The sequence below is a fragment of the Bidens hawaiensis genome, unplaced genomic scaffold (assembly GCF_021521415.1).
Source record: "Bidens hawaiensis isolate Kalapana, Puna unplaced genomic scaffold, B.hawaiensis_p1.1 tig00064146_1, whole genome shotgun sequence".
NCBI classification, from domain to species: Eukaryota; Viridiplantae; Streptophyta; class Magnoliopsida; order Asterales; family Asteraceae; genus Bidens; species Bidens hawaiensis.
This window is the reverse complement of record NW_027501477.1, coordinates 21,770-36,502: the sequence shown is the minus strand read 5'-3', so window position 1 is coordinate 36,502 and position 14,733 is coordinate 21,770. Positions and strand designations below refer to the sequence as shown.

The window sequence follows — 14,733 nt, the reverse complement described above, 5'->3', positions numbered from 1 at the left end:
CCATGGACGTCTTTATCATATCCTGAAAGATGGCCACCATACAACGCTGAAAGGCAGCCGGAGCGTTACATAGTCCAAATGGCATGCGACGGTACGCAAACGTGCCTTACGGACATTTAAAATTCGTATTCTCCTGGTCTTCTGGTGCAATGGGGATTTGAAAATAACCCGAAAAACCATCAAGAAAACAATAAAACTGCTGACCTGCCAAACGCTCCAACATCTGATCAATAAACGGCAACGGGAAATGGTCCTTTCAGGTGGCATCATTCAATCGTCGATAATCAATACACACACGCCAACCAGTAACCGTACGTGAAGGGATAAGCTCATTCTTCTCATTCATCACCACAGTCATACCTTCTTTCTTCGGAACAACTTGGGTCTGGCTGACCCATGGAGAATCGGAAATCGGGTAGATCATCCCGGCATCCATCAACTTCAATACCTTCTTCTTTACCACCTCTTGCATATTTGGATTGAGACGTCTTTGTGGTTGCACCACCGGTTTGTACTCATCCTCCATTAAAATCCGGTGCGTGCAATAAGCGGGACTAATACATGAATATCGGACAATCTCCATGCAATCGCCCTCTCATGTAACTTCAACACGTCTATCAACTTCGTCTTTTGTTCTTCCTTCAGCTTGGATGACATAATAACGGGCAAGTTCGAGTCCTCATCAAGATACGCATACTCCAAGTTTGACGGGAGTACTTTCAACTCCAACGGAGCGGGTTTTTCCTCGGAACCCGCCTCACTCTCACAACTGATCTCATTCACCTCTATCATCTCGGGCAAACCAGAAATCTCATCCAACTCATCACAAACCGAATCGTTCTCACACGACGCATCCTCACCCACATCATCACAATCAACCAAACCATTACTTCCCACGAGATCCGCACCACAAATATAATCGAAGCAACTATCAATACCTGCAATAAACGAGTTAATAAAACAAACCGAGTGGCATGGACCACTGGAATCATCTTGATCACTTGGATGCTTCATCGACCTCGCAACATCATAAGTAACATTCTCATCACCAACCCGATGTGTGATCTTCCCATCATACACATCGATAATTGCTTTTGCATTACGTAAGAACGGACGACCAAGAATAATGGGGACCTTCTCGTCAGCCTCCATATCGAGTACCACAAAATCCACCGGGAACACAAACTTATCCACTTTCACTAACAAATTCTCGATAATACCTCGCGGATACTTAACCCAATGATCAGCCAACGATAAAGACATGCGAGTCGATGTAAGCTCGCCTAACTCCAACTTCTCGTACAAAGAATACGGCATCAAATTAATACTCGCACCCAAATCCGCCAATGCATGGCTCATCACATCACTACCAAACAAACATGGAATCGTAAACACACCCGGATCTGACAACTTCTTGGGCATGCGGTTCAACACTACTGCCGAACAATCTCCCATAAAGGGAATCGATGACACCTCCCCCAACCTATCCTTCCTCTTCAACAGGTCTTTCAGAAACTTGGCGTACTTCAGCATGTGTTGGAGGGCTTCAATGAATGGGAGATTAATCTTCAACTGTTGGAACATATCAAGAAAATGCCCATACTCCCGCGTGTATTTCTGGTGTTTTGCGCAAGCGGGAAACAGGATACGAGAGTGGTCAATCACAGGTGATGGCTGGACTTCAACCGGCTTCTTCACTAATGGCGGTGCAACTGGTGTGGTGTTCTGCACTTTTCCCGGTACTACCATCTCGATCTCTTCATCCATCACCTCCTCATCTTCCGCTTCAACCTCATTCCTTCACACCTCGGGGCCTAAAACCCCGCCGCTACGAGTAGTAATCGCCTTTATTTGAGCGGCCGGATTCTGTTGAGTAGAACATGAAAACTGTCCTGGGGTCTTTCATTCAATTGTCGGGCAATATCACCAATGGTCCGTTGCATGTCGAGCATAGCTTATTGTTGATTCTTCAAAAGCAGATCATGATCTGCAAGTGTCTTTTGAGTGACTTGATCTTTGCTAAGGATTTGCTACATCATTTCTTCCAATCTTCCATGCCACCACTCGAATCTTTCCCTTTACCCGAACTTTGCTCATTAGAACTTCCACTGTTATACTGACCTTGATTTCGATTATAGGGAGCTTGGAAACCAGGTGGCCCACCAGCCGGACGACAATTTGAGTTGCCTTGCCCTTGGTTTTGACTCTAGTTCTGATTCTTGTAGTTGTTCCAGTTCTGATTATTGTTGTTATAAGCATTAGGGAACCTGTTCTGGCCAGCCACAAAATCAACATCTTGATTATTCATCAACGGACACTCTAGCGTACTATGACTACCCTACACATCTCACACTTATCCACCTTCGCTTTTAACTCTTTTATATCTCAGGTAAGATTCTCCAAAGCAGCAGCCATACCAGTATCCAGATTAACCTGGTGTACACCTCGAGCTGATGAGGATGTACTGGTGATGGGATTGGAATTCCCGCCTCGTGGCTTCTTTGCGTATTCCGATTGCGCGTAACTTTCAAATATCTCGTTACACTCGTCACATTCTTCTTGTCCATCAGATTGCCCCCAGCAGCTGTGTCAAACCTCGCTTGAGCCTCATAAGTAAGCCCATTGTAAAACTTCTCAACAAGGGCCCAAGGTGTGAGACCATGTTTTAAACAACGGGATAGCAAATTCTGAAAACGCTCCCAAGCTTGGTAATATGCCTCATCCGGCTCCATGTGAAAGGAGTGGATCTGATCACAGAGGAAAGAGGCCTTAGCAGGTGGAAAGTACTTCTTGATGAATGCATTGTGAAGCGCCTCCCATGTGGTGAATGCTCCAGCAGGTTGCGAATCGAGCCAAGTGGCAGCATGACCCAAAAGTGTAAACGAGAACAAGTGAAGGAAGATCGCATCCTCATCAGCACCTTGTAAATTGAATGTTTTGAACACACGAGTCAGACGGTTGATGTGTGCCGATGCATCTTCATCTTCACGGTCATGAAACTAGTGGTATTGGGTGTTGTTGGTCATAACGTAGGATGGAATCTGCCATGAGTTAGGGTTATCAATCTCAGGAGCGATGATGGGTGAGTGATCTCCATGGAACCCTTCAAAAGCTTGCGGGTGATGATTTCGGTGAAGTATCTATGGTGATCGGTTGCTTTTCAGACGATGATGAGCTTGCCTTGGACTTTAACGGAGTGGGTCCAAAACAATCCAACGGTGGTCCGTGCGAACGAAGATATGGACTAGGATCGTAAAATAGACACTTAAAAGAAAACCTAAACAGGACCCCTAACCCTTCTCAAGAGACACCTATGGATTTCTAACAAGTTCTAACGCACACCAGTGTTAAAAATCAAGTTCCCTTACGGTCACCTAATTAATTATAATTTAGTTCCTTTATACGAAATCCTACCTTACAACGCGTAAATCAAAGGCAATTTACTATATTTAATTGATTTGATAAACAATAATAATAATCAACCCTAGACGGACTCCTTACGAAGAACTAAATCTAGCAAGATTAAATAGTAAAGACTTATCAATAACCTAGCACGTTACAGATTTTAGGTTAGCAGCACACTTAGGTTTATTTGACAATATTATTCCTATGACCTTATCATGACATCAATTATAAAATAATCAAAAACACAAAGTAATTGACCTAATATCAATCCTATCATATGACAAACAATAATTAAGGAAAACTATGAAATAAAAATCATCAAACAATCCTAAGCATTCATATGCATCAATTAATTATAAATAAATCTTTTCATAAACCATAAACACCATAACGATAAACAATCCCAAAGTCAAATCAAAACATCAAAGTAGGTTCATCATAAGCCTAAGTAGTTCATGCAATTTAGCCTAACATCTCAAGTTTAAACAAAACAAACAAAGAAGAATTCATGGCGGTAAATAAATGAAAACGAAAGAAACAAAAGATAAAACCCGTGTTCTTTGTCTTCAACTAATGCGCGCACCACCGGATGATTCTTCAACTCCAAATCTGCCAAAAGCTGATCTCGTACGCCTCGGAACTAACCAAATTCGTCTGGAACTTTGGTATCTTTAAGGGTGAGTTTAGGGGTCTTTAAATAGGCAACAGGAGTCCAAAAATACGAAAGTCGGCTAAAAAAGCTGGAAACTTCTAGAAAGGGCCCGCCGCGCGGCGCTCCGGCGTGAATAGGGGGGCCTGCCGGTCTAGCCTTTCCGGTTCTATTTCTGGTCGGTCCGGTTTGTTTCCTGATCCTTCGGTTCTCTGGTTCAGCTTGTTTTCGCTCATTTTTCGTCCTCTTTTCACCACAATTTAAAACCCGAAACCTAAAACATAAAACCGTGTTAGTAGTATACAAATCTTGCTTAAAACCGAACAAAACTAATAAAATAATAAATAAAATGTACAAGGGATTAATGTATATTAAACGTTATATCATCGTCCAAACCTTCATCGTCCGACATAGTAATCTGCTAATTTATAAGTTACATAAAAAAATTAGATTAAAGTTGAAGTTATTAATTTTAACTTTAGAGAAACAATCAGTTAGTAATATGCTAAATTGTAAGTTACATAAACAAAATTAGTTATATGTTTTTTTAAAAGTATACCATTTGAAAAAACATAACTACATAAACTGAACAGTTGAAAATTAAAATCGAACCAAACCGAACTATTATTAACGGTTTGGTTAGGGTCCGGCTTGGTTTCACTGTTCGGGTGTCCGGTTCAGTTCATAACAAGCTAACAATTTGGTTCTGGTCTGGTTCAGTTCATAACAAGCTAACGATTTAGTTCTGGTCCGCTTCAGTTCATAACAAGCTAACAGCCACTTCACAACAAGCAGTTTTATCTCAATTGAATTAAGTTACTAGGATATTCTGACTCTTAAGCATTTCACATTTCATTTTGCTACCCCAATCCAAACCAACCTATCAATCTGGTGTCAAAAAGTTTTGTAGTATTATACTAGGGGATGACAATGGATCGGGTTTAAGTCAGGTGTAAGTAATCCGAAACCCATATCCGATTATGAAAATTTTTAGTTAATTACACAATAATATGGGAGGAAAAAACTTAACTAACTAATAGAAAAAAACTGAGAAATCCTAACATGGAGACATGCACACATACCCCACATCATAACCAGTTTTAAGCATTTCTTTCTTCCTTTTTCTCTGTTTTTTTTGCTCAAAACCAAAAGTTTAATAATTTTTTTAGACAAAATAAAACTAAGGCACACATTCAATTAGTTTAATCATCTAAACTTTTAGTCATACTCCACCATTTCTTCATATGAAGCAAATATTAAAAAACTGAGAACAGAGAACTGATACAAAATTAAGGAACGAGGATGGACCACTGGTGATTAATCTATGTTTAGAAGAAATAAAGAATAAATAATGTCTACCTTAGTCTACAACAATGAGCTGGTTATGGAACCGTCTTCTGCTGTGAATTAAGAACGCTAGCTTTTGGAAACTAATAAGATTAGGGAAGTATAAGTACCGGTGAAAGCAATTATTTTTTTTTTTTGAAACAGTGTGAAAGAAATTAGTTAGTTTGTAAAATCTTTTATTTAATTTAAAAACAAAACAATTATTTTTTTAACAAGTAGTGAAGAAACATAATTGTTATTTATTTATAAAATATTTTTTTAATTTTTATTTTCTAAAAAGTAAAAGACTAATAAACCCCAATCTCTCGTCTATAAAACTCATACCTTCACCAATTAAAAACTCCAACCTCCACCCCAAACTCATACCTATATTGGTACTATAACTATGTCTTCTTCCTCGTTGATGAGTCGGTTTTCTCCTGACCCTAATAACGTCTTTTGTTTTCATGATAAACCAGCAGTTTTAAGAACATCATGGACGCTAAAAAATCCCGGGCGTAGGTTCTATGGTTGTTCAGATGAGGTAAGTTTTTTATTTATTTATTTTTTTGTGTGAATTACTTCTTTTTTTTCGCAACCTTACTTACTTCAATGGTATAACAGGGATCAAAATGTCAATGGATTGGCTGGTTTGATCCAAAGGTGTGTTCAAGTTCAACTAACATAATTCCTGGGTTGTTAAAGAAGAAAAACAAATTGGAGATTGCAAATAAAGAGTTGGTTATGGAAACCGAGGTGAAGATTCAGCATACATAATTATACATACATGATGTTGTTGAATGTTGACAAGCTTCTTAATGCTGTCACCTTTATGATCTGATGATGATTTCAAATGTCTTAAATCATGATAAAAGTGCCATTATAACATGTTGAGGATGATTCGTTGTTATATGATTATCGTTTGTTTATGTTTTTAATCTTTTATTATGTGAGTTAAGGTGCTTGATATATTATATTCTTGATTTCACATATGGACGACGATTAAGTATGGAAAACCGAGAGCTTTAACGGGTGAATTGAACAAAGAATTTAAAGATAAAGAAGATACTCTTAAAGTATAAACTAAAAGGTTGATTTATTGTTATAAGATGATTGTTAGAGTTAATGATGGATGATGGTCGGGTGTATTCTATATAAATTATTACATTTATTGCTTAGTTTTAGTTTAATAATAGTGTGAAAATTAGTACTTTAAGCATGTGTTTCAGGTCATTGAATGCTAAGGATGCTTTTCGGGGTAAGTTACGAGCTTGGAATGAAGGCTTAAAAGACCGGAGTTAGATTGGCACGCTTCCCAATGAAGAAATCAAGAAAATGCAAAATTTGGTTTTTCAAGTTTGTCCTTTGCGCGACGCGAAGGAGCCATAAAGAAAGGTTTCGCTCTACGTTAGCAAGCCAAATTAGGGCCTGAGTATTTGTCCTTCACGCTACGTGAAGGATCAGTATGCAATCACTTTGCGCTACGTGAAGGGAGCTAAAACGAAAAATTAAACCTAAATCTTATAAAATTAATTTTTTAGCCCTATTCGAGGTATCTTCTATTCGAGCAGCCAGAGACATACCTTAGGGAGATTTTACACCATCCCGAAGCTTCCGATTCATCAATTCATCACATGCTTTCATCCTTTCATTAGATAAGCGAGTCAATTGTAATGTCAATATTAGGCTAAAACTTTCGTGTTCACTTTAGTCTAGGGTTTCTGTGTAAATTAACTTTGATCAGATTTCATGTGCTTTAATGATTAAGAACTTGATTAACTTTTGTAATTTTATGTTGTTTGACTTATTAATTGATTGTTTAAACATTTTATATCTTCAATTATTGAATCTTGCATCACTTATCTGGTTGTGTTCATTAACATTTAGGACTAGGTTGTTGTGTCATTGAACCAATAATCACTTGTCATTGCAACCTAATTGATTTTCATAATTTAAACTAGTAATTGGGTAGATCAAGTTCAGTTGTGTCAACAAGGTAAGGGTATCGTTTGTCATCACAGCCAAACTATTAGGTCTAGTAATTATTGCGCAATCAAGTTATCAGAATTGTGATTAGTCGGTCATCACATTACCTGAACCTGAAGTGAATCACTTTTCTCATAATTGTTAACAACTGTAAAAGTAATCATGTTTTTAAAATCATCACTTAAAATTGCTTGGCATGATTTGTCCACATAATTAATTAGTTTAAATGATGAGTTCTACTTGCCCTAATTTCCTGTGGAGACGACCTTACTTACTCGTACTAGTTATAGGTATTTAAGTGAATTAAAATAATTGTTTTTTTTATTAGAGCACGGCATCTACATCAATGGATGCATAAAGTTTTTTTTATTATATGTTTGAGTATTATTAAGAACAAGATTTTGTACCCACGTGTTGCGGCCCGCTGGTGTGCTAATGGTTAAACTGATGGTGGACGTACGCTTTGTCTTATAGTTCGTGGCACATGATTCGAATCTATAACAAAACTACACAATTGTAATCGATAGACTATTTACAAAATTTTTGACACCAAAGACATCTAGTGACTACTAAAAGTAAGAAAATTTTATCTGTTTATAACTTTAAAAGGTTAGAGATCTTTGAGGAGTTGCATGTTAAAGTACAAACTTTGTGATAATGTATTTAGAAATATGTTCAATATATGGAACAAAGATCATATGCCTTGCTTAGATATTAAACCTCTCTAAAGTGCAAAAAGCTTTATGCATACCAAGTGAAGCAAAATAAGAAAAAAGTTAGAAATATGTGATTCATATTCAAAGTTGATGAATACTTGATTTAGTGAGTATGTGAAAAAATAGTTTTTAATATATATATAGGGGTGGGTTATCGTACAATAATGGCATATCGTACATTACGTACGCTATCTTCTAGGCCGCTGGATTAAAAAACACGTGGTGACAGTTTTGTAAATAACCAAACTAGTTCATAATCACATTCATCGATTACAAATCCATTCTAATCCAAGTTGTGAACTCATCGCTCTATCTCACCCAATTTCTAAACCCTAATAAGAGCTTAAAGTATAAAATCTCTAAAGTCAAAAACCAAAATCAAATGAAACGTCGTTGAACATCAAGAATTTTCAAAATTGATCAAAAAATGATGATTTAATCAATCAAATTGATGTGCAGAAATTGCATAATACTATACTCTATTGAGCTCTAATTACGGTTCAAAGTATTATGTTCAAACGTTCTGAACAAAACCGAAGACACTAAAACGTTCTGACCAAAACGAAGACCTTTAAACGTTCAAGTTAAGCGTCCTGACAAAAAACGAACACCTTTAAACATTCTAAACAAAATTAAATGTTCTGACCAAAACGAACACCTTTAAACGTTCAATTTTAGAAGTTCAGAACATAAAGTTTAGAAGTTCAGAACAAATAGTTTAGAAGTTCAGAACCCTAATCAGAGCTCAGATATGAAATTAAACGTTCTAGACAAACCTTTAAACATTCAGAAGTTCATATATGAAATTAACTATCTGTAACATGAAATTGAACACTAAAATCACTTCATATAATCTCGTAATCATCAAGAAATCATCAATCGACCATTGATTTAATCATCGATTGTATCATGTGAACAAATCTGGAACGTATTTAAAGTTCTACAAATGGTGTATTTCAATTCAATTCAATTCAATTGAAGTGGTGAGGGTGAAGGAGGCGTGATGATGCCGGCGAGTGGTGGTGGAGACGGATTGAGGGTGAGGGACGGGCAGATGAGTGTAATTGTGATTTAGGGTTTCTGAAAGAAGTGTTGCGTACGTAATGTACGATAAAGGATAATTGTATTGGATCCTTTATATATATATATATGGGTAAGATCAAGTGAAAACTCCTCTTAAAGAGAAAACTTAAAAACTCCTAAAAAAATTATTTTTAACTTTGTTTTTTAAAATTTTTTTGAAGTTTCTTTTTTTTCCATTATTCTTATATGTTGTTATTGGTTCCAAAAAAAAAAAATCTTGTCGGTAACCTCGTCGGTGTAGTACACATGTGTAATAGTGTGCATTGCATATATGTAAAAGTGTTGTATTGCATAGAATACAACACTATTGCACATATTTAATACACACTATTGTATATATGCAATATAAGACTAATACACACATCGAATACACATGAGTGCGTATGTGTAATACAACTTTAACGCACATGTGCACTACATCGACTTTTATTTTATTATTATTATTATTATTATTATTTTTGCATATAATACAACACTACTACACATATACAATACACAAATATTGATTGTATCCAATTAAACACTATTGAACTTAAAAGTACATAGTAATACGCATGTGTAATACAACGGTTTCGTACGGTAATACGTATGTGCATTAGAGCGGTTTTTTTTCTTTTTTTTTTTATATTTTTTTCGAGTTAATGGTAAGAAAATATAAGAATAATGACAAAAACAGAAATTTGAAAATAATTTTTTAATTTTAATTAAAAATAATTTTTTATGAGTTTTTAAGTTTTCTCTTGATCCTCCTATATATGTATGTATGTATGTATGTATGTATGTGTCACACCCCGACTAGCACAATGTGGAAGCGTAAAACGGGAATGTAACAGACACCTCTAGTATCATCACATTGTTTATAAAGAAACATTACAAACTAATTTACAATATATTACATTTCTTTGTTCTATCATTGTTTTACAGTCTAGGTGATACAATCAAAACTAGTTCGTTAACTATACATTCTTACTAATATCGCCCTTGCTTCTATTCACGTAGCATCAACCACACACTTCAGGCAAGTAACAGGTCACCAAATCATTCCAATTTAAGTACACCTGAAAAGCAGTTTAAAACGGATCAACTACTAGAGTTGGTGAGTTTCACGAGTTTCAAGAAATCAGTAATGAGTATTCACAAGTCAATACTTGTAATTATGAAACAAGTATGTATGTATGTAAATGATGTATGTTATGTAATTATGCTAAGCTACAGTGAAGCCTGGACTGTTCGTGCTGCGTGCCTCCATTTCCCACGCTCAATCAACCACTGTGGCCCCTTTCCGCCCACAATATGCCCCGGTAGCTATGTCTAACACTACATAGCCTGTTTGTATAAATATGGTCATGTGCAAACGGCGCTATGTGACACGGCAACCAGGCCGATTCCGTTTGGGTTTGTCAAACCAATAGTACTATTCACAAGCCACTGGCTCGAAGTTAATCACTGTGATCGTGGGGACTTTCGTGTGTTAGCACTTAGATAATTCACATCAATACATGTTTCAGGTATGTATATGTAATCAAACATGCTTTTCACCCCAAAAGTTCGTAAAACAGTTTAAAAGTGGGGTCATGAAACTCACGGTTTAGTGGATATTCGGTACTGTATCAACTCGTGGTTTGTTCAGTCCGCTATCAGTAGTTCCTATAATCAATATTATAATAATATTAATATTTTAATATTATTATAATCTCAATACTAAACTGGGCTGTATAACTAATCTGGGTGTAGCTGCAACGCCCAGAAAGTGGCAATAGGCTTAGGTTGTGATGTTGTTCAATGTCTAATACTTAAAACCGAACTTGGCTCAGATCTCATTTTCCCAGCTGGGCCAAGTTGCTCGTTTACGTGTTCAGAAAGCAGTTATGGGAAAATAAGCTTGGGTAAATGTATTGGTTAATAAAATGATTAAATTATAAAGAAGGATCACATACTGGGGTCCCGGATTAGCCACGGGGCCCGTTTCCGTTTATTCAGTTTGATTTGAGAAGAAACGCGCACAATCCATCCGGATTGTCCAGGTTTTTCATAGAAAAGTTCGTTTTTACTTAATTAGTCCAAAAATATTATTTTTGATCACTCTTGGTGTTTTGATTTTTCCCGCAGGTTCACTAGTCGCGAACTTGCCGGTTGTTATAAAAACTGAATTTGTTTAATATTCAGATTAGCATAATTAATTAACCGTTAATCATTAAATTATGAAAATTTAACCACTTGTCAATTAAAATATGTAGATTTTTATAAAAATAATTCTGGAATTTATTTACTGATTTATTAATTTATAAAAATTCATTTTATCAGCTATATTTCGCCTGAAAATCGTCCGTTTACCCCCAAACAATTTTCAAAAATTCTACAAAAATTCCTAAATACTCAAATCATGTCCCAAAACAACCTGTATCAATTCCAGAATGTAAAAAGCTCGTGCGATATTCTTTTCGGCCCAAATTCGGCTGTAAAAATTCACACGAACGAAAATAAACAAAATACCCTTAAACTTCTCCAAATGATCCCAAAATTCATATGTGATCAAAATATATCAATTCTGAGTTCCCAGAAAAATTTCATAATTTTTGAAGTATTTTAGCTATTTTTCCCAAAGAAAACGTCCCAATTCGGTAATAAATTCGCCAAATATTCTCGGATGGTCGAAAAATTACCAAATTTAAACAGGGACTCACTGACATGATCCCTAATGTCCCTGAAAAATTTCAAGTCCTAACAATATGCACATCACAACCTTAACCTAAATAGCCCGTAAGCGAGTGTTTCGGCATTACCTTAGCGGGTTTGGCTCGTTTCCGACCTTTTAATCAAGTTTTCAGGTTCTTGTGCTTCTAAGAAAGCTAGGTACCAGTCCTATATCACAAACCAAGAAATATTTCATCAACATAACAGCCCTTAAGTTAGGGTTTCAGCTAGTGCACAAAAACGAACTTTTGAACCGTAAAAACGTCGTTTCAACCCTTTAATCCGTGTTTATGGCCAAAAAAAACTATCAAAAAAGGTTCATTACCATGTGTATGATCAAAACATGTTTATGGACCATTTTTAGGATTTTTACACGGTTAGGAATGATTTTTAGTAACCAAGACATGTTTTTATGATATTAAACAAGTTTAAACAAGTTCAAAAGCTACTTATTTAAGCTCTTACCTTAGGGTTTTGGAAGTTTTCTGGCTGAAACAGAAGTGGTGTCCAGATTTTTCCAAGAAATGATGTTAAAATGGCTTGAACCTAGTTTAAATGTGAAAGAATAAACAGGGGGGGGGGGCTGCTGATTGCGATCGGACAATCATGGGCCCCCTTTAGGCCCATTTTGGCCCAAGTTTCTGATTTCTCAAGCCCAAATACGAAAAGCCCGGTCCAAATTTAGTTCGGGTTCGGTTTTTGGTGCGAAAAACTTATCGGGTGCGTTAAACAGCGCGAAAACAAGTGTTTTTCGGCTAGTTTTGTGTAAAATTATAAAAACATAATATATGTTTGTAAAAATCAAAAATATTTTCACGGATCGCTTAAAACATTTCAAATAAGTGTTTGGTAAGTCTTTTTCGGCTTAACGGATGATACAATGCTTGGTTTGTAACTATCTTTCGCGTTTAAATCTATAGCGGGTGGTTAAACGAGCATGTTTTCGTTTAACTTGTTTGCTATCAAACTAAGGCCATATTTCTAATATTTTAGCTTGTATAGATCGTATATCACTTATAAATGGCCCCCGAGATATCTGGGTCATAACCCGACCTGTTCGGTTAATCGTTCGTTTGTTACGCAAAAGGCGTTTATTTACTTAAACGGTAAATACGAGCTGAGGTGTACCTCGTTTTGGCTCAAATGTCACAGTATGTATGTATGTATGTATGTATGTATGTATGTATGTAAAGGATCAAGATCATGTGAGAACCTTTTGGGAATTGAGAACAATGAAAACCATTTTGGACCACAAAAAACCCAAAGATAAAAAAATCATAAAACAAAAAAAAACACAAAAATAAAAAAAGTAAAAAAAAACTAAAATTCTTATTTATCATCCCGGTTTCTAAAAAAAACGGAAACCAAAAAAAATTCCCGATTTAGCTAAATTATACATATATGTATAATATGTACATATATGTACACATGTGTTTTTTATACACATATGTATAATTTAAAGTAAATGATAATGTACTTATGTGTACACTACGTAAACTAGAGATTAAATGAAAGTATGCATATGTGTATAGGTATAGTATGAATTAAAAAAAAACGAAATTTTTTTTTCTCGGTTTAGCTAAATTATACATATATGTATAGTATGTACATATATGTTTTTTTATACACATATGTATAATTTAAGGTAAATGATAATGTACATATGTGTACATTACATAAACTAGAGATTAAATGAAAGTATGCATATGTGTATAGGTATAATATGAATAAAAAAATTCATTTTTTTTAATGAAACCGGAATAAAATATAAAAATTTTGGTTTTTTTACTTTTTTAAAAATTTTTGTTTTTTTTTTGTCTTATAATTTTTTAAATATTTTTTTAGAGATTTTTTTAGTGCTCTAAAATGGTTCTCAAAATTCTCAATTTGCCAATGGTTCTCTTAGGATCCTTACCATATATATATATATATATATATATATATATATAGGGTTGAGTTCAATGGAAAAATCATATTAGTGTGAGAAGTTGGAGAAATCCTTTCAACCAATTAGATTTTTTTTTTATTTTTCCATTTAAATAAATACAAGGGTATAATTGGTAAAAGATTGCAATTTTTATATTTGGTAAGTATTAAAGTTATTGGAAGTTTCATTTTCTTTACTTTATTAATTTTTATATTGTTGACTGAATATAAACTAACTTCATCTTAGATTCATTCGTCCATAGCTATCTAATCAGGTCATGTTCTTTTTTTTTTCAATTTTTTAGTACAATCAACTCCGCATGCTCCATTATTCCCACACACATGAGAAGTAGTGTAACGTAGTTATACACAAACACTTAACTTTACGGCTTTCTCAAACTATCCTACATTGCCATACACAAACTACAAACTATTGTTTGCATACCCCCAAACACTTACATATTTCCCTACACTCACCTTCACATGTATGCAGTTTACCATACACAAGCGGTGAATTTTTTTTTGCTGATATACACAAAATATTAATGCAATGGTTTCTCAAATTACCCTACACTACCATACACAAAACTATTCAGAATTTCTAATTAATTTTTTTCAACAAATCTCAAAACATATTCATTATTATTGCTACCTATTAGTTTATATTAACAACCTACACATACCATGCTAATAACCTACACTTATATTCATATTACCATACACAAATCGTACTAATCCTTTTAATAACCTACACCATTTCAAAATATAGTAAACTACACAAATTATCGTGTTAACATACAAATTCTTTTAATAACCTACACAATTTCAAAATACCACACATCATCAAATCCATTCACATACATATCTTGTTAAATTTCATACGTACTTTTTTTAACATCTTACACTACCTAACTTATTGCATCTACAACATAAATAAATGTTAACTTA

General features: G+C 35.0%; 1 protein-coding gene across 1 annotated transcript; it reads right to left on the bottom strand.

Annotated features, from left to right (window-relative positions):
- Window positions 1–525: 525 nt before the first annotated feature.
- LOC143604191 (uncharacterized) lies at window positions 526–1,767 on the bottom strand. The gene is made up of 3 exons (XM_077080749.1): window positions 1,474–1,767; window positions 1,079–1,293; window positions 526–1,018 (listed from the first exon to the last, which is right to left on the bottom strand). Exons 1-3 carry the CDS (start codon window positions 1,765–1,767, stop codon window positions 526–528), a joined length of 1,002 nt encoding a protein of 333 aa, XP_076936864.1.
- Between the last annotated feature and the right edge of the window lie 12,966 nt (window positions 1,768–14,733).